At 46.6% G+C, this 19,697-nt stretch overlaps 5 protein-coding genes across 5 annotated transcripts; 3 read left to right on the plus strand and 2 right to left on the minus strand.

The window, feature by feature from the left end:
• Positions 1–679: 679 nt before the first annotated feature.
• On the plus strand, positions 680–4,665 carry C8R40DRAFT_1168968 (male sterility protein-domain-containing protein; the record flags this gene model as incomplete). The annotated part of the gene is made up of 11 exons (XM_046231289.1): positions 680–1,005; positions 1,057–1,091; positions 1,142–1,293; positions 1,488–1,706; positions 1,770–1,826; positions 1,903–2,452; positions 2,501–2,605; positions 2,651–2,812; positions 2,896–3,782; positions 3,847–4,324; positions 4,370–4,665. The coding sequence occupies 11 exons, from the start codon at positions 680–682 to the stop codon at positions 4,663–4,665; spliced, it is 3,267 nt and encodes a 1,088-aa protein (XP_046088136.1).
• Positions 4,666–4,690: 25 nt separating this feature from the next.
• On the plus strand, positions 4,691–6,281 carry C8R40DRAFT_1168969 (uncharacterized protein; the record flags this gene model as incomplete). Its single annotated transcript, XM_046231290.1, has 6 exons — positions 4,691–4,726; positions 4,792–4,885; positions 4,940–5,052; positions 5,460–5,810; positions 5,878–5,949; positions 6,003–6,281. 6 exons carry the CDS (start codon positions 4,691–4,693, stop codon positions 6,279–6,281), a joined length of 945 nt encoding a protein of 314 aa, XP_046088137.1.
• Positions 6,282–8,957: 2,676 nt separating this feature from the next.
• On the plus strand, positions 8,958–10,325 carry C8R40DRAFT_1068256 (3-isopropylmalate dehydrogenase; the record flags this gene model as incomplete). The annotated part of the gene is made up of 5 exons (XM_046225983.1): positions 8,958–8,971; positions 9,028–9,062; positions 9,125–9,301; positions 9,352–9,892; positions 9,947–10,325. The coding sequence occupies 5 exons, from the start codon at positions 8,958–8,960 to the stop codon at positions 10,323–10,325; spliced, it is 1,146 nt and encodes a 381-aa protein (XP_046088138.1).
• A 160-nt stretch (positions 10,326–10,485) lies between these two features.
• C8R40DRAFT_88476 (uncharacterized protein) lies at positions 10,486–12,558 on the minus strand. Its single transcript, XM_046236560.1, has 11 exons — positions 12,031–12,558; positions 11,916–11,976; positions 11,771–11,860; positions 11,583–11,708; positions 11,496–11,528; positions 11,399–11,432; positions 11,319–11,345; positions 11,123–11,259; positions 10,857–11,069; positions 10,736–10,786; positions 10,486–10,677 (listed from the first exon to the last, which is right to left on the minus strand). Exons 1-11 carry the CDS (start codon positions 12,390–12,392, stop codon positions 10,669–10,671), a joined length of 1,143 nt encoding a protein of 380 aa, XP_046088139.1. The 5' UTR covers positions 12,393–12,558; the 3' UTR covers positions 10,486–10,668.
• Positions 12,559–12,725: 167 nt separating this feature from the next.
• On the minus strand, positions 12,726–15,287 carry C8R40DRAFT_1168972 (uncharacterized protein; the record flags this gene model as incomplete). Its single annotated transcript, XM_046231291.1, has 4 exons — positions 12,726–12,885; positions 12,940–14,638; positions 14,690–15,183; positions 15,238–15,287. 4 exons carry the CDS (start codon positions 15,285–15,287, stop codon positions 12,726–12,728), a joined length of 2,403 nt encoding a protein of 800 aa, XP_046088140.1.
• Between the last annotated feature and the right edge of the window lie 4,410 nt (positions 15,288–19,697).

Genomic DNA, 19,697 nt, shown 5'->3' on the forward strand with positions numbered 1-19,697 from the left:
CCAGATTCTCAAATGCAAGGTAGAAGGTTTTTCAATGATGATCATAAAATGGTCTAATTTTTTATCTCTACCAAGATCTTCCTTGCCACGCTTGAAAAACCTCTAGTCAATCTCGCCATCGTCCTTCCATCCATGGACTCAACATGTCGGCTACTCTTCAGCGCATTGTGTGATTTTCACACTAGCTTGTCACCAGTGGCCCAGCGAACAAAACTGGAGATGTACATGGCACTCATTCGTGGTCCGAATATGACCTCTTCCATGGAGGTGTGTGGTGTCTGATTTACTTTCATTACTTACTGACTCGTCGTATCAAGATGGAGGCTTACACCCTGATGTTCACGCCCCTGCTTACCCAAGCTGCAAAAATAACAGAGATTCTGCGAACGTTGAAGAAGGAAGTAAGTCGAAATTGAATTGTTATAGAGGCCCTAGTTAACCCCTTGTTAGATCGAGTACACAAACACCATTCTTCGTTTCGCTCCGAAACCATACAGTGGCACCTAGATGCAACAGCTGGTGTTGTTGTTTCCAGCTCGTTCTACCAAGTCTAGAGTACCGGAATGAAGGCAGTTCTTGCGCAGTACAAAACCACTATTCCTTGTCGTCTTTCATTTGTCGTATATATATATATTCTATTAATTCCCATGCATGCTCTCCTTTTTCCGGCGCAAAGGTTATGTCTAGATCCGTCAGCCAACGAAACAGCAGTATCGTCCGGCGAACACGAAAGTTTGTTAAACATGAGAATTGGTCAGGCGGTACTCCACCTGCACCGAAGGAAGTGCCAGACTATAACCAAAAATTCACCAAATCTTGGAACTTCGTCAAGGTTGTTTATTTTGTTAATTTCATTCTTCACCTTCTCAACCGTATCTCATACTTGCAGAACAATACATTCTTGAATCTGGATGCTAAGCATCCAGATGAACGTCAACTATGTTCCAACACACTTGCAAGCTATGGTCAACAGCCTCGTTACAGAGTCTACCTGGATCGACGAGGGTACGCGTTACTTCCCCCGCGACAGACTGGGCTAAATTAGTGATCTCGCAGTACAACTGAATGTCTTGAATATCTCTTCAAGAACGGTAAGTTTTGAAATTTGGTATTTGCCTCGGATTGAGAATCAACGTTCCAGAAGTTCTTGGCACACTAGTTCGTTTGAGCGAAGCAGACAGGCCTTTCGGCATTCAAACTGAGGTTCTTCGTGCGGTCCAAAATATGGTCGTTCTACTGGACGAGCAATTCCTTGTCCACTCTGCCACTCATAACTTCGACTACTCCGTAACTGTGCGGGAGATATCTACACACCTGAAAACAATATCGCTCTAACCGGTGTATTCTCTACCTTGGCAATTCATCCTGACCGATCCCTCGCTGGCTGGCTGACATTCGCTCCGAGCGACTCTACTCCAAGCAACAATGATGACATTGACGCAGGAATTGACGCCAATAGTGATGGTGACAACCGTTCCATTGACTAGATCGTTGAAGCTGAAGAACGATACCAGATTGAAGGTGCAAGTGCTCAAGACATATTGCGCGCGCTGGTGGCAGTTGTACACCGGTATACTGGGGATACACATGCCGTTCTCGGGACTCCTTCCTCTGTTCTTCATATCGATCTTTCTCCCGAAGACTATCTAGATTCAATACACGTAACAGAGACCGAGTCATTAAATACCGGAGACCTAAACGTCTTCGTGTCCGGGAACTCCATTCGCACAGTTTACAACACTATCCTTTTTACTCCAATATGAATCCAGCTTTTGCATTTGCACCTCGCTCTTGTCATCCAAAATCGCACAACTCCTATCGGCCATGTCTCTTTGCGTACTGAAAAGGAAGAAGGAATACTTCCTGACCCCCGTGCTCTATTGAATTGTTGTGAATGGCCAGGTCCAATCAAATGCGGCCAAAAACCCGGAAAAAGCAGCTATCATCACTCAAACCAGAACTTACAAGTTGAAGTATGGTTCGTTACTCAATGCAGCAAATTCTTTTTCAAATCATCTGCTGGAACATGGAGTTCAGCGCGGAGATGTGGTGATGATATATGCTCATCGATCTGCTGACCTCGTTCTGGCGGTGCTTGGGACACTCGGTGCTGGTGCAACATTCAGTGTCATCGATCCTGCATATCCGCCTGAAAGGCAGATCGTCTACCTCTCCGTTGCACGCACAAGGGCAGTCATTATACTCCAGGGTGCCCAGGACCTCAATCCTGTCGATGAACTGCGAGGATATTGGGAGAAAGATTTGGGCGGTGTGAAAGTCTGCATCGAGGGTGTTAGCCTGGGCAAAGATGGCACTGTGCACGCGGACGGATCAATCTTGAAAGTAAACGTAGCAGATCCTGGTGTAGTTCTGGGCCCGGACTCAATTCCAACGCTCTCTTTCACTAGCGGGAGTACAGGTGTTCCGAAGGGTGTTAGGGGAAGACATTACAGTATGTGGTTATTCTCGCGTCATGTTCATCACTGAAATTGGCTCACAGGCCTGACGCACTTCTTTCCTTGCATGCCTACCCTTAGTCTTGGCCCCGAGAGCAGATTCACAATGCTGAGCGGATTGCACACGATCCAATTCAAAGAGATATTAGGTACATTGTACTGTATTCCAGGATTATCTTACCTTGTTCACTCAGTATTCACTCTTCTCTTCCTTGGCGCATCTCTCCATGTACCACCGTCAAGTGCTATCGGGACCCCGGGTGCTCTCGCTGCCTGGATGGATGAGCAAAGTGTCACCGTGACGCATTTGACTCCAGCTATGGGGCAATTGGTTACTACTACTGGTGTAAATGAAGGTGAACTGCCACCGTTGCTTCTCTTTCTGCTGTATCCACCTCTGCCTTGGCTGTTGCCGACGGCCCCGACAACCTTCATGCAGATATCACCCCTACTCAGAAAACTATTCTAAACCTCTTTGCTTCCCTTCTTCCAAGATTTACCCCAGGCTTCACAGGAGGATCATTTCCTTCCATTCCCTCGAATGAATCATTTTTCGATCTCGGTGGACATTCCATCCTCGCTATACGTCTCGTTTTTGAGATGCGTAGAGCCTTTACAGTGTTGAAGGATCGCATTAGTCTGGGAGTTGTTTACAGTAAACACGGAGGGGAAATAATGTCCGTGTGTGGCTTAGCTTCGATAGTGGATGTCCTACGGGGTGAGGACCTGGGACTTCCCATGGACACAAGTGTAGGACCCAATGCAAAGGAAGGAAATGGTATACCTGATATTGATGTGGACGAACAAGGAAAAGAAGATAATCACTACGCGCAAGATCTTGATGAACTCATCTCTTCTCACCTTGCGTATTCGTATCCCTCCTACAATGCATCATCTGCTCGGAGTTTACATGTATTCCTAACAGGCGCGACAGGTTTCCTAGGTGCATTCATTTTGCAGCAGCTTCTTGAGACTCAATCCTCCTCTTCTTTTGTGTCTCATGTCACCTGTCTCGTCCGTGCGTCTTCCCCCTCTTCCGCTATAGCTCGCCTACGCGACTCCTGCGCATCTCGCGGTGTATGGTCCGATTCATGGATATCCAGTAACCGTCTTACCGTTCTTCCTGGTGATCTTGCCCTACGCCACTTTGGTGTAGCATTCTCCCAGTGGGAGAGATTAGAGCATGAAGTCGGCGTAGTAATGCATAATGGTGCTTTGGTGCATTGGGTATACCCATATGAGAGGTTCAAGGCGCCGAACGTGATGGGAACGCTCACTGCACTCGAATTAGCAGGAACCCAGGGAAGGACCAGGTCTATGGTGTTTGTGAGTAGTACCTCAGTGCTTGACACCCTCGTACATGTGCATTGGCTCGTCTGTCATCTCTCAGATTCTCGGTTGTTGCGTTCTGGAAATGGATGATCTTGAGACTGCTCGGCGGGGACTTAGAACGGGATACGGCCAGATCAAATGGGTTGCCGAAAAGCTGCTATTCGAGGCAGGAAAGAGGGGTTTGAGTGGATATATCATCAGACCAGGATATGTTGTCGGGGAAAGTAAAGGTGGTGTCACGAACACGGACGACTTCGTGTGGCGGATGGTCAAAGGATGTGTGCAACTGGGAAGCATTCCTGATATGTCTAATGGGGTGAATATGGTGCCGGTGGACCGAGTAGCAATGTGCTGTGTGAGTGCGGTGACAGCAAGCCTTATCCCATCAGATAATGCATCGTCAGAGAAAAGCGGTCCTGGAGGCAACATGAGTGTGATGCACGTTACCGCACGTCCGCTGCCCACCTTCAATGATCTCTTTACTGCTCTCAAAATATACGGCTGGGCAGTGGAGAAGACAGAGTATCTGCAGTGGCGTTTGCAACTCGAAGCACATGTCATAAACAAATCTTGAAATGTAGGAGAGGTGGAAGAAGATAACGCTCTCTTCCCTTTTCTACATTTTGTTCTCGATGATCTTCCTACATCCACAAAGGCACCGATGCTGGACGACAGGAACGCTGTAGCTGTTGTCGAGCGTGGCAGGATTAGCGAGTACGATCCCCCGAACACAATCGACGAGAAGCTTATGGGCCGGTATCTTGCATGGCTTGTTCGTGCCGGGTTGTTGCCTCCTCCACAGGACGGTCAAGGTGGCCAGAATCTACCGGAACTCGAGGGTGGTGTTACTACGGCCGCAGGAAGAAGTGGAATCTAAATTATTGAGCACGATCCAACTTACCATGAACTCTCCTCAGGGTAAGACCTTCAACGCCATTGTGTGTAGTTTGTTTATATCTTCGACTTCGTTTCACCTCATGCGCTCTAAATGACTTCCGTCAAGTCATGTACTCTCCGAGCAAACGGGAAGCTTCAATACCTCGCTTCGGGTTATATCTGGTTCAATTACGATGATTCAACAAACAGACACTACAAACGTGAGTGCTCTCTGTACTTCTTTTTTCGGTAATGCAGGCATTGATGCATTTTAGGGGCAGCGCAGATAGAATCCATCTTGACGGACAAAAATGATCAATCTAGTTTTGCAGATTTTGCTGGACCAGTCGCTGCGGACACAACAACCAATTACAACAGGAAGTTGCCAGTATGTAAACACAGAGTAGAATATGTTGCCAGTATGTAGACACAGAGTAGAATATGTTGCCAGTATGTAGACACAGAGTAGAATATGTACATATATCCTGTTCCAATGACCCAGATATCTGAATGTAGAGTGCCTAAAAATTATAAATCAAAATTGATCACTTGTCTCTTAACCCGATACGTCTTTCGTCTTCATCGTCGTCTCGTCTTGTATCTGAGTGCAACTCGTACATAGACTCATAGACTACCTGGCCTTCAACAGAAAAACTACATGAAATACCAAAAATACTTCCATCTTTGAGCAGTACAACACTGGACCCGTCAGTTTCGCTTATGGCTCGAAGATCAGCTCGAAGGTTTCAGGATTTATCTTGAGCACACCATCTCGCGTATACCCAAACCCGTCAGGACCCTAACGATGAAGGATTCGGCGAAAAGTACTACGGCAATCCTGTCGTTGCGGTTACAGGACTTCAAAAGGAAAAGCTGACGGCCCAAGCAGGCGATGGCTGCCCTGGAGAACTGGATGAAACTGAGAGGAAGAGGAAATGGATGGTAATACAAGAGACAAAAGACAGCGATGATGGCGAGTCATCAAGGAATTCCAAGCTAGTGGTTCGTGAGGTACTTTCCATTTTCTCTGTTTTGAGCTGTCCATTTGATTACAGCTCGTCTTACGTCGTATACATCGCCGAAGAAGAAAGGTGTACATTCACTGGGCCAGGTACCGCTCAGCGCGCTGGACTTCTTGGAAACGAGGTAGGGTATACATGGCCTTTTCTCTCTTTCTCCCACTTTGTCAAGATCACTTAAATATAAATTTTAGCTTCGATGGATAAAATATCCGGTCATCAACTCGAACCCAAACCCCAACTCAAGTCTCAAACGCAAATGCGCCGTATCTTTTGCTGATACCCACTCCTCATTCCCATACCCTCGCCCAATCTGCAGAAATTCAAACCTCCTTTCACCACTTCGAATGCTCATATTCCGCGTGGTCCTTTATCTCCTTCGAAATTACTACCACCCAAGTCGAGTTTGGCGTTCAATATCAACCTGCCTGCGAAAACCCCGTCTAATCCTCGAACCGTTCACCATGCACATACACCTTCCACCACTTATTGTCCCCCTAGAAAAGACGAACAGATGCTCAGTTTGAACGATTCACCACTAGCGAATCTGTTCCGGATGGTCGGCTGCCACCAGATAGCAAGTCTTGCGGGGACATAGGTTGACTACGAATATATATATTCATCCGGAGAGATCCTTCACTCGTATCCGGTCTCCCTCCTCGAGCAGACTCCTAGTGTCCAATCCGCATTCACGCGAAAAACTCTGATGCTACCTTGGCTGAGTTTACAATGGGGCCGTATAGCAGTCCTCCAAAAAGCTCATCGAGACACAAAATGTAGTGGTAACAGTCTCTACAAAGGACATGTCCTCAAATTCGATTCTTTACAAACGTCGCCGAAAGCATTGGATGCTCTCGAGGAGATAACAGACAGTGCAAAGGAACAGGCCAGAGAAGAGATGGCCCGTTTGGTCAAAGCGGCCATAGACAAATGGAAGATACCCTGATTTCACCATTGCTCTCTCATATACCTTTCACTTCCCCATTCTTGCATTGGCCAACACTATACTGTGACTATATTTCCCATTGACATGAGTGCCGTACTACGTAGAGCGCCGCGATCATAACTTTGTGTATCAATTCTCCACGACATGAATGCGTGCCAGCTGACACTGGTGTCAGCTTCTATCGCGGACGTTCATGAACTATGCCTCATCGGACCTCCACGTAATGCGATATCCTGTGCTGATACTCAGAAAATTTGACAGTGCGAGTGGAATAAACAGACCTTTTAGTTTGCTGTAGCTCAAACAAACAATTAAGAGACATTGCCATTCCGATTGCAAAGCCCTTTCCCCGTGAAATTAGAAACTTCAGCTGTTATGTACCCAATGATTGAACTAGGGGTGACCTCGACAAAATCAACGGCGGGACAAGGCAGTATGCTAATAACATTTGCCCACTGGTCCCTTTTTTGTTGCTCATAGGCTATCCTGACTCGTGTTCATTCTATATTCATGTTTTAATGTGATTGCATGGTGGGTTGAGCTCAAGCGTACTAGTTTTATGGTGGACTTCCTTGCAAATCATCTCATAATGAAGAAACTCAAAGGTACTATGGTTTCAAGAGGCCCGATGGTCATTATCTAATCCCATCGACAGCGACATAATACCCATCAGAGCATTCCCCAGGCTCTTGTCAGATCACCCACAAACTTACAGCTCACAATCCAAGCTACAATCCAAGCTACAAGTGTACCTACCCTACATACCCCCCAAAGACAGTTGTTACATCCTCTTCAACACTTATCCGGCTCGCTCTCCAGTTCCTCAGGCACCCCATCTTTGTCCTTAAGCCCTCTGGTACCGCGCGCTCCCGCCGACCTGAGTTGCGCTCTTGGTCAGAATCACGCGCGATGACAAAACGCTCCAACCACAAACTCCACGCTCTGTACATGTCCAGACGCTTCCGCGTCCCGTCATCAGCTGATGGGCCCGGTTTTTTGTATGCTTTCGTCGATTCCGGTGTCTACTGGAAGCTAGGAATGACGACCGACTACGATCGGCGGAAGGCAGAGTGGGACAGACAATGTCCGTGTCCCGGCAGAGTCTGGCTCCCCCCTATGTGTGTTTTGCGGCGAAGGAAATCCGGTACGTCTTTCTTGTTGCCTCTCAAATTCATTTGACGTTCACTCGCTTCCAGAATCTATAGCACACATTTTATTGGAACTGGCCTGCTTTGACAGACCCAAAAGTCATTGTTTTAACTGTCCGTATGGTTCGCGTTCCCATCTATACTCTAATTCACGTTGTCTTGCAAAGGTTCCAAGGCACACATTGAAATATTCTTCATCCCTGGTCATTGGTTTGTTGTATGGGAAACTATTATCCTACCAGTCCTTGCAAGAGTGGTAGCTGCATAATGGTATGTCCTTTTCAGCTTTCTCTGATATGGTATATGACTGACAAGTTAATAGATTCTGAGAGGTCAATATTTTACCTATGAAGTTCTTGCAAACACTGTATATATATATCATAGTGTCATCTTGAAAGGCAAGCTTGCTTAAGTATACTGATTATGAGTGAATGAGCACATCAGATGAGTACCTACCTACTGTTTTTCAAAATTCTAGTACTGACACAATTACTAGATGACCGACATCCGCAACACTTTTCGGTTTGGATATCTTGGATATCGAGACATCCTGATGTCCCCACGTCCCGATATCGACGACATCCTGATGTCCCCACGTCCCAATATCGACGACATCTCGATGTCCCGATGTCCCGATATCGACGACGTCTCGATATCCCGACGTCCCGACATCGCGTACCCCTATTCTCAGTGAGATTATTTTGAAGAATCTCATGCTCTCCACGCGGCGAATATTCCGCGAAAATTTCAAACTATCACGGTAAGATTATGTTGCAATTATTCAAATTAATCCTAGTATATTCACACACTAATTTCTAGTAGATTAGACTGAAAAATCCTTGCATATTCAGCACGCGAAAACATTGAAAAATGACAATGGGTTTAATTAGACTAATCCTAGGTAGTTTTGTGGAAGAATTTTTTGAATAATCTCAATATATTCTCTCCATAATGTTCGTTCGCTTACAGTGTGATTAAATAAAATATTCAGCTTCTACTGAGGCGTAGAATTTTGTACCTAATCTCGACTTATTCGCGGCCTATTCGCGGCAAGAAAAGGCCTTCATCCCCGCAGTGATTTCCATTTCGGCCGACTTCGCTTCGCTTCTCCGAATCCCGATGCACTGAAAAATCATCGAGTCAACTCTAAGCCTGATTTACGACCCTCGCTTCCTTCATCATGTCCCCCAGAATGTAAGCTTTGCACAAACTATAATCCCTTCGTTCAGCTATTTTGACACGTTCATTAGCTTTCGAATTGTCGTTCTGCCAGGTGATGGAATTGGTACGAGCTTACATTCCAGATCTGCGTTGATTTCCTTCATTGATCGCAGATGTATTATACAGGCCCCGAAGTCGTAGCTGAGGCCATCAAAGTTCTCCAATTAATCAATTCTACATCGACCGATTTCGAACTCAAATTAGAGGAACACCAATTCGGCGGTGCTGCTATAGATGCTGTCGGTGAACCTCTACCACCTTCAACGTTAAAGGCGTGTCAAGAGGCAGATGCCATTCTCATGGGTGTGTGGATGTCTTCATTCTTCCTATCTTCACATCTGAACGCGTCCTAGGTTCAATCGGAGGACCCAAATGGGGCGTAGACGCCAAAATCAGGCCAGAACCTGGCCTCCTCACTCTCCGAAAAACGCTCGGTCTCTACGCTAACATCCGTCCCGCAAATTTTGCTTCAGAAGGTCTTCTTGAATATACACCTCTTCGACCAGAAGTTGCTCGAGGTTTCGATACAGTTGTTGTGCGTGAACTCATCGGAGGGTTATACTTTGGCAAGAGAAAGGAGGCCAGTGCGGAGCCAGACATTGGAACGGCTTGGGACAATATGATTTATAGTGAAGCTGAAATTCAGCGTATCACTCGGGTAGCTGCTCAGATCGCTTTATCGACGAACCCACCGATGGAGATACACTCGATCGACAAAGCGAATGTGTTGGCTTGTTCACGGTTATGGAGGAAAACTGTGACGGAGACTCTGACAAAAGAGTTTCCTCAAATTAAATTTGACCATCAACTTGTCGATTCCACGGCAATGGTCATGGTAGCCAATCCACGAAAGTTGAATGGTGTTATCCTTACCGAAAATCTGTTTGGCGATATGTACGTTTTGTGATCTTTTCATTTCACACTCATTGTTCCTCATGTCTTCCATAGCCTGTCTGATCAATCAAGTGTTATCCCTGGCTCTCTCGGACTATTACCTTCCGCGTCTCTTGCCGGTGCACCTGTCGAAACATCTTCCGCTGATTTCAAACCTACTCCTGGTCTATACGAGCCCATCCATGGTTCTGCCCCGGATATTGCTGGCAAGGGTATCGCCAACCCTATCGGGACCATTCTCAGTGCCGCAATGCTCTTGCGTTACTCACTCGGTCTCGACAAACCCGCATCAGCCATCGAGGCTGCTGTACGCAAAGTCCTCGACTTGCCTTCTGCGGGTGGCTATGGTCTTCGAACTGCAGATCTCGGGGGAAAAGTTGCTACAACAGAGCTCGGGGATCAAGTCGTAGAAGCTTTGAAAGAGATTCTATAGAGAGCATATTATGTGTCTTTCGTCCATCTAATCGCGCCGCTCATATCCTTGACCATATTGGAAGATCGTGCCCGAGTATGCATGCGAGCCATAAATATCCTCACCCTTTGCACATATCGAATTCGTATTTGATAGAACATCATTTGCCCAGGTGGAGGAAAAGTTATAATGTACATATATAATGTACATACCACATCCATTAAATCATACTAACGGAGCAGGATAGAAAAGATAATAAAAGTTCAGCCTTCGCTATGAGAAGGGCTGGTGTTTCTACTTCTCGTTGTCGTAGGCGATCTGCCCTGGAAGGAATGTGTAGAAGTATTAGAGAATAATATAGAACTTAGAGGACCTATTGAAGAGGAGACATCATGGGGAGAAATTTCATCGGAACGTCTCGAGCTACGAACAGCTTCATAAACGTGTGGAGTGGCGGAGGTTGTGTCCAGAGATTTCGGAGGCTGTTTCAATAACAATTCCTAGTTAGCTACTACAGTGATCTGTCTCGCGAAAATGTATGCACAAACTAACCTCGGATATTGAAGCGACCGCTGTTTCCAAGTGCGGATGATCATCGCCTCTCCCTTGGTCCCACTGCCAGTTACTGAGTGTGGCTCGGCCCAGATTGTGAGAGTTCAAGCGGAGACGAAATCCATCCCGAGAGTTAAGTGTCCGTAAAAGACCATAGGAATAAAGTTTGCCAGCCAAAAGCACGAAAAATAAAACCAGATTGCTCTCCTTTGTCTGATAGAACCATAGGTTGGTAATCGGACTCCGAAGGTATGGCGACTACTTACTGAGTGATAAAGGGAGACAGCAGCTATCATACTGATGCATGGCAGGGAAGCGGATTCACAGGTCAGAGTGATAACAGACCAGACCACTCTGTCGGAATCTTCGAGACCTGTTTTCGCTCGCCATAAAGTCGTGATCACTGTCAGGATCAATCGATAATGCTACCCATTGATCAATTGAGCGGCATGGAAATCTCACGAATAGAAGCGACAATCAGGTCCAGCACTGTAAAATTCCCCATCAGCATAACGATTGCTGGAACATAGAAGGAATCATACCTAGAGACCCAAAAATCCAGTACGAAAAGACAAACTGCAACTGGGTTGATACATGGTAAGCTCGCCGAAGGATTCACAGGTTTTTGGATTGTCCTACCAAGCTCATGAGAGGGCCGCTACCGAGATAGTTCTACAATTTCGTTCAGGAACATAGAAAATTATTGAGAACATGTGCTCAACATACACCAGATTCAGGATCAGTCTTGTTCACGACCAGAGGAAGACTGACAGCCTGTATGAGATTCGCAATGAAAACTGTTACGGACAATGTGCCCAAAGGATAAAGGACCCAGGGGTTATGGTCTGTCATCTGGATGAATCACGATCATGGCTATATGCGTGCGACTAGTGGTAAATTTGAAGCAAACGAACCTTCCAACATCGTCGGATGTAGAACGTCTCGCACAACCAGCTGATACATCCATTGATAGCCACGCCAGTCCATACAAAGTGACTGTGAGCCTGTCTGACGCGAGATTAAACCAAGAGACGCGTCAAGGTCACCGCGTTGACTAACCCAAGACGACTTGTTAACAGATATCTGCCATAGCTTATATTCCTCGATAATCGTTTGCAGTCTGTAAAACCAATGAGACGTAGATAATCCAATGATCATCTGTCCCTATACGCACAGAGAAAGTAAAACCACAACTCCAACAAACGTTCTTTTTTGCCAACGATCGTCTTTGAACGCAGAGAAGTACTTTGAAGCTTGCCCGATGACAAACCCCAACAGAAAAGATTGTAATATCCCATCTAAAAGAACGGCCCCTGGAATCCCGTCGTATGCAGAGGCATGATTTATAGAAGAATGATATGGTGTAGAGGTGTAGTTGGCCATAGAAGTGATCATAAGGTGTGGGATTAAATCAGAAGAAAGAAGCACTCGACGAGTTCTTCGACGTGAAGCGAATAACAACGCCATACATGGTTTGAAGGTGTCTATTACTGAAAGGAGTGGATATAATAGAGTGAGTAGCTTGTGCATATACATACAAGGACCCAGAAATGCAATGTGTATACAACGAAGTGTGTAATTCAAGGGCACATTATGACTGCGGTGAATGAGACGATGAACGGAAATAATATTCCTTGATTTGAACCCAAAAACGGTGGATTCAATACCAAAGAAACAGAGAAAAAAGAGAAAAGGACGAAAACTTGGATACCAACAAATCAAGAAGACAAGGTTAACAACACAAGAAGAAGAATTGTAATAATTTAAGAGGAAGGAGGAAACGAGAATGCAAGATCAAACATAGAATGATGAAATGAGCGAGTCTGATGCGTGTCTGAAAAAGCACAATACTCTTGGTCGCAAAAGAAATTAGGAGGCAGTAGGAGTCGGACTTGGGACTGAAGAGCCCCGAAGTTCAGTCCATACTGCTGGATGGACAGTGGTAAAGTGACTGACGAGTACCGAGGTGGGAGTATCGCGATTAAATACTGCATCAGTATACTTGTCTGGATACCTGTCATGTCTTGCACTTCGGTGTAGTCAGCAAAGGGCACATTGGGCATAAAATTCAGGGACAACTCACCGACACAACTTGCATATGTTGCCCGAATGTTCTAATTTTAGAACCTCTTCTAGTGCTTCCTTCTCTGTGAAACTCGACTCATCCTCATCCTCATCCTCGTCCCCTTCCTCTTTATTCTCTTTATCCCTTCCCGCTTCATCGTCTTCCGACCCCTCTGCTTCCGCGTTGTTGACCATTTGACGACTTCCTATGTCTGAAATCACTGGGTCAGATGGATCATCTGACATCAAATTGCTTTGTGGGATCTCCAAGTTTTCTGGATCAGGCTCAATCGATGCAAGGACGTGTGAAGTAGAGACCAGCTCATCCTTCTCCGTAGTCATCACAATGGTTCCAGTAAACTCCAAATTTGGGGATTGGACGATTATGTTCCCAGTTACCTGTTGATCCAAATGGGGTGAAGGGGCAACATCCTGGACCATGGATCCAACACTCTGTGGCACAGTAGGAGCCTCAGCGGAGTGAACGGGAGTCGCCGCTTCTTTTCCATCTAAACGCATACGCTTGGAAGGGCTTGAAGGGATACCCTCATCGATACTCGCGCGTTTTAGTGGTGTTCGAATAAGAAGGGGAGATGGTAACGTCGGATACTGCTCCTGGTCGGGACTAAGTGATTTATCCGACTGAGGAGGAGTCGGCGGAGCTGGTCCTTGGATAGGCTTCTTGTCATCAAGCTGTGCATCGTGGACCTGCGCAGATATATGTACCCCACCGGAAGAGGTCACTGGAACGGGCGTGTGAGATACAACGGTGCTTGGCGGGCCCATGCGAGATACAGACTGCGGCACCGTAGATGGATTAGACTGGCAGACGTTATTGAAGAATCGAGGATTTTGTGCGTTTTGCGAAGGCGATGCCCGGTTTGAAGAAACATACGAGCGCACGGATTGGTTATTTGAAGGAACCGGATAGGAATGAGGAGTCGATGAACGAGATGCAGGATGTTCCAGCGGAATCACTGGCGATTGGGAAAGTCGATTATGTGGAGGAACGGAATTGTTCTGCGGAACCGATGAACGAGAAGATTGGTTCTCCAGAGGTGCAGAATGGCTCTGCGCGTTCATTCGTAATTGGGTAGGTTGGATATTTGAAGGAACAGAATGGCTCTGAGGGATTGACGAACGAGACGAATGGTTTTCGAAAGGTGTAGAATGACCCTGCGAGATCATTTGTACTTGAGACAAAGAATGAGGCGAGGATGCGGAACGTTGTGGGTGAGTGATCGTACGAGAAGGGTACGGGCAGGTCGTGGAAGGCGGGCAGGTCGTGGAAGGCTGGGAACGAGGCTGAGGCTGAGAATGAGAATGAATGCCAACTTGGGCGGGAACACGGTTCGATTGCGGAGCGTTCGCGTTATACTGGGACTGTGACAGTTGGCCTGGCATCGAGACGCTGGTGACAGGACGCTCATGAGCGATTGACGAGATAGACGGAACAGAATGTCGGCGTTGGTCGGCAAGAGACATGACTTCGGAAGGATTATTCGAGGTTCTATGCGCAAAGGTCTGTGGTTGTGATGCTGTTTGGGAAGTTAGATGAACTGATCCGGTGGATTGATGACTGGTATTGGATATTATTGGAGAACAGTCGTTCGTATAAGGTTGCTGTTGGTGCATGTTCTGAACAACATTTGAGGGAGCCGCTCGGGCTTGCGTTGTGTGCAAGTGAGGTCGTTGGTAGTGGACATTGAGCGACATATCTAATCAGCAAAATCAGTAAAGCGGTGATTGAGCGAGTAGCATCTACATACCGTCGGGACTATTATCGGTTTTCACAAGTACCCCGAGAGCTAACCCGTCGTTGACCAGTCTTTCGGTAGTCGATGTGAGAGCAGCATACTGTCTTCTTAATCGTTCGACCTCCTGCTGAAGATCACGACAGACAGCAGGAAGTGCTTCAGGGGATGCAGCGAATAATGCATGATAGCGATCTGCTCTGTCCTTAAAGAAGTCTCGCTCCGGGCCAATACTCTTCAATGTACGGTCAAGGATCTCGTTATCTTGCCAAAGTTTCTTCATGCTGGTTTCCATAGAAGACTGGGTGTTCCTCAATGCTGCATTTCCCGCTCTAAGGGCCGTATTTTCATTTCTAAGGGCCACATTCTCCATTTTGAGAGTTACCAATTCCTGTGTCATTCCAGGATAAAAGCCCCATTCAGTCATACATTCGTTGGCAAAGCCAGAGAGCATCGTCATCACCGTCCGACTGCGAGCAGAGTTATCTGATTCTGCCTGGGTTGGTGAACTATAAAGAACGAAAATTAGCGCAATTGCCTCAATTATTCAATCAGGGACAGACTTTTTTTCCACCGTCCCTCCAGAGCTTGCTATATTGATTGGAGAGGCCATGAGAAACACCTCTTGACTTTGAAATTTCAGTATTCCAGACTGGGCGAGAAAGAAATATGGTGGATGGAAGCGGAAGAAAGAAAGGTATATGACTTGGTGTGAAAGAAATTGATCCGCGACTGATAATTATTCAGCACCTAATAATTGATTTTTCAGTATCACTTCGTTTCGTACAGCAAGATTTAGCAGATACAATTATGTCGGAATCGGTTTCTAATTCGCAGTGGTAGAGTACGTGGAAGAGAAACCACTTACAGGCGCTTGTTTTATATGTTATCACTGTTAGTAATGTTCATCACGGTTTTCATGCTGACTGCAGATGGATCGACACGCGCGTTGGCGTGCACTAGTACTAAAATTGAACTTCTATCATTCCTTGATTGAATTTGTAGTTCAATGAACAGCTTCATCCATGTGTAACAGATGATGTTCGTTGATGCTCTTGTGTAAGGACTAGGGCTGGTAACCCAGTCCATACCAGTTTATTCTTTGATTTCCCCCCTGTGTTCGCTGCTCCTTAGGCTATAGCACTGCTGGAGGCATATACGATGGCTGAAGATGATTAACACCCAGGAACATCCAGGAATATGATAGAATCCCAACTTCATATGTCATATCAGGTCGTTCCTTAAATATGTTACGATGTGTACGTGTACGGGAATGAAAAGCAGCCCTAACAGAAAGTAGAAGGTATGATAATGGGTGAGATCACGGGAAATGTTTGCTCAGATGGTCTGGGTCTCGTATGGGATTGGGATGGGAACTCCAGCGTACATATCCTATGAACGGATGTTAACGTATCGGATGAAGAAGGTCCCAGTGTTAAATCCTTCGCGGAATACGCCGGTGGAGGTGGAGAATGAGGAGGATCTCTCGAGGTGCGTAAAAGTTTCTGATTATCTTTTGTCCTCAGCTCTGTGCCCTGCAAAGCTCGGCTGGAAATTCCAGCAATGTAGATCCGATTTAAAGTCGTAGAATTGCTCCGACTACTGGAAGCACGACCACGTGTTTCCTACCTTTACATCGACGCGTCTACTACGTCATGGGTCTCATTATAGACTATATATACCCATTCCTCAGTAGCTAGACACTTAGACTCGTACCACCATCATCGCTCACTCTTACGGATCCTTACTGCCTCCACAATCGAAGATCCTTGCCTGTTTACTCATTGGTCCCAGTGAGTCCTCTCTCTTAGTGTTGCTTGCCAGTGTACCTGGCAGGCTTCCACTTTTTTTTAAACAGCGCTTCGGTCCTCGGACCCTATCTCGTGTATTAAACCCTTGTTCATCTCGATATCTTATCTCGCCATTCATAAAATCCTGTCCCGAACCATAATCACCGCTCTACAACCATTTATTTACGCATATATTCAATTTCGTGACACACTTTGATTGCGAAAGAAGAATTCTCGTCACCTGCCTATCACCTTCACCTGTTTTTTTTTTCCTGCCTTCCTGTTTTCCTGCATTCCCGCCTCCCGTGCACATTGTGCTTACCTGTACCTGTCTCCACAGACCACGGTGGCTCCTAAACCACCCAACCGAATCTTGACTCGTCATCGTGCCGCTCTACTTGCGGACACTGTTAGGACCTTGGAAGAATTGCCATTCTTTGACTCCGAACTCCCGAACTCCCCAGACATTGACCTCGCCCTTGGATTCTACCAGGTTCCCGCTGTTTTACACCCATCGTCACCACCCTCGTCTTCAGACTCAGACTCAGACTCAGACTCCGAGTCCTACTACTACCCTGCATATACATCCTCGTTCAACATGCCCAACGTTTTCTCCACCATGCTAGACGACACCGTTACCTACGCTAAATGGAAACCATGTGGCAATGGTATGCCCGGTAACATGTCTTGTGGTAAAATCACTGTTGAGACCCTAGAAGCCGCTAAACGTGACCTGCGCATTTTTCTGACCAACAACCGTAAGCTCGCGCCAAGCGACTACGTTCTACGTTGCCTGAATGTATGGGAAGATCCTAGGGTCTCCAACTGGATCGACCAGAACCGTGACAAGTTCGCGGCACTCGATTTCAACGAATTTTTCCTCATTCTGCGAGACCGTGTGCTTGAACACGACTGGCAAGACTCAACCTTCCGCAAAATGCGGGCTGTTCGAATGCCAGATGACTTCTCGACCTCTATCTCTGATCTCGCCGTACAACTCATGGTCTTGAACAACTTGCTACAGGGCACTCCACGATTCCAATCCGAGGAGAACTTGAAAATTATGCTCATCGATGCCGCTGACTCCGGCCTGCGTGAGGCTTACAACAAGGAAGTTGAAGATCATGCTTCAAACCCGACTCATGGTATCCACTCCAAAGACTTCCATACCTTCACGAAGGCTATCCAAGTCCTGGATAATAGTCGACACCGCCAACTGCTAATGGCACGTCAAATGGCGGAACACATGATTCGTTCGCGCCCGAACTCTCGTGCTAACACACCGTTGACTTCTTCCTCGACGGCGAATTCAAACGCACGCCGAACCGGAGCTCCTGCAAGTTCCACGGGTCGACTCCCACAGTTGACGACCAACGAACGCCGTTTGCTCAGTGAAAATGAGGGCTGCTTCAAATGCAGGTCATTCTTTGTCAAATGTCGCACGTCCAGTGCTGAACACGAATTCCCCTTGCCTGTTGGGAATGGTTACAAAGAACTCACGATAGCCGACGTTGAATCCGCTCGTAAACTGCGCGGTACTAATCCTGAAACGAACAAGAAATCTCGCTCCGGACCTATTGCGACTATTGCACCTGTGGACGATGCCAATGATGAAGTCGTTGCATCGATCATGCCAAGCGCAGTCCTGGGGGATGGCACCGACTCTGAAGAGGAGGTAAGTGCTCCGTTCCGCATAGCTCATCTCCGTTGGAAATGCCATGTTTCTGGGCCTAAGGCTGCGTTTCCTGTTCTCGTTAATGCATTGATTGATAATGGTGCTCACTTGGCTCTCATTCACCCAGATCTAGTCGACCGTCTTGGGTTAGCTCGACAACTGTTGAAGAAATCTGAACCCGTCTCCGCTGCCTTCCAATCGAATCAGAAACAATCAAGTATCCCCGCATTGACCGAATATGTCCTACTTAAGGTAGGATCTCCTGATGGCTCGTTTACCTCTCGAATGGTTCCCTTTATTGTCGCACCCGCACTCTGTACTCAGCTTCTTCTTGGTCTACCATGGCTTTCGCACAATCATATTGTTATAGACTACGCATCTCGTTCCTGTATACATAAACCTTCGGGTATTGACCTGTTGAAACCTTTACCTGTACCTCGTACATTCTCGTTTAAATCAAAATCTGTTGAGAATGTGAACACAACCCTCCGGAAATCAGGTAACCGAGCTAGGGAAGCTCGGAGAGACTTTGTCGCTGAGCTAACAGAGGTTTGTTCCAAGATACGGCCTAAATTCCCCCCGTCGTCTGTCTCCCCTACCATGAGTACCTCTGACACTATTGCTTCTATCCGTGCACGTATTGAGAACCTGGCAACCTTAAATACACTGCATGACCATGAAACACGACTCAAACAAAAGTTCCACACTATCTTCGAACCCATACCGCATGTTGATGACTTGCCGACTACTGTCACTGCAAAAATCCAGTTAATTGATGCTGCTAAATCAATTTCTTCACGTTCATATCGCTGCCCCCGCAAATTTCGCTCAGCATGGCAAACGCTAATCCAGAAACATTTGGACTCTGGTAAAATCCGTGCTTCCGATTCTCCATACGCATCTCCATCCTTTGTCATTCCTAAATCTGATCCCAATGCCTTACCACGATGGGTGGCAGACTACCGACAACTTAATGACAATACCGTGGTCGATGCTCACCCTCTGCCTCGGATTGATGACATTCTTGCGGACTGTGCTAAAGGTCGCATATGGGGAAAAATCGATATGACAGACTCATTCTTTCAAACACGAATGGATGAAGACAGTATCAAACTCACTGCAGTAACTACACCATTCGGGCTATACGAATGGACTGTCATGCCCCAGGGACTTAAAAATTCGCCTGCGATTCACCAGCGTCGGGTAACTTCTGCCCTCCGCCACCTCATAGGGAAAATCTGTTATGTTTACGTTGACGATATCATCATCTGGTCCAAATCAATTGAAGAACATGTTGCCAATGTTGAAAGGGTGCTCCTGGCCCTTCGCATGGCTCGACTTTACTGCAATCCAAAGAAATGTGAACTGTTTACATTCAACGTTCGCTTCCTGGGTCACTCGATTTCGTCTGATGGTATAGCGGCTGATGACAAGAAGGTGGACCGAATTATGGACTGGCCTACTCCAAAAACACTGAAAGAACTCCAATCCTTTCTGGGCTTAGTGCGATACGTGGCAGCCTTCTTACCACGTCTGGCGGAACTGACTGATATCCTGA

The sequence above is a fragment of the Lentinula edodes genome, assembly GCF_021015755.1.
Source record: "Lentinula edodes strain Le(Bin) 0899 ss11 chromosome Unknown C8R40scaffold_11, whole genome shotgun sequence".
Taxonomy (NCBI): Eukaryota; Fungi; Basidiomycota; class Agaricomycetes; order Agaricales; family Omphalotaceae; genus Lentinula; species Lentinula edodes.

Excerpts from the sequence above, each read along its gene's own strand:
- C8R40DRAFT_88476 (XM_046236560.1), bottom strand. The coding sequence starts at position 12,392 with ATGTATATGCACAAGCTACTCACTCTATTATATCCACTCCTTTCAGTA. Across the intron at positions 11,260-11,318 it reads CCTGATTGTCGCTTCTATTC|TGATCACGACTTTATGGCGA; the intron begins GTGAGATTTCCA and ends TGATCCTGACAG. Across the intron at positions 10,787-10,856 it reads CGGTCGCTTCAATATCCGAG|CCTCCGAAATCTCTGGACAC; the intron begins GTTAGTTTGTGC and ends TTATTGAAACAG.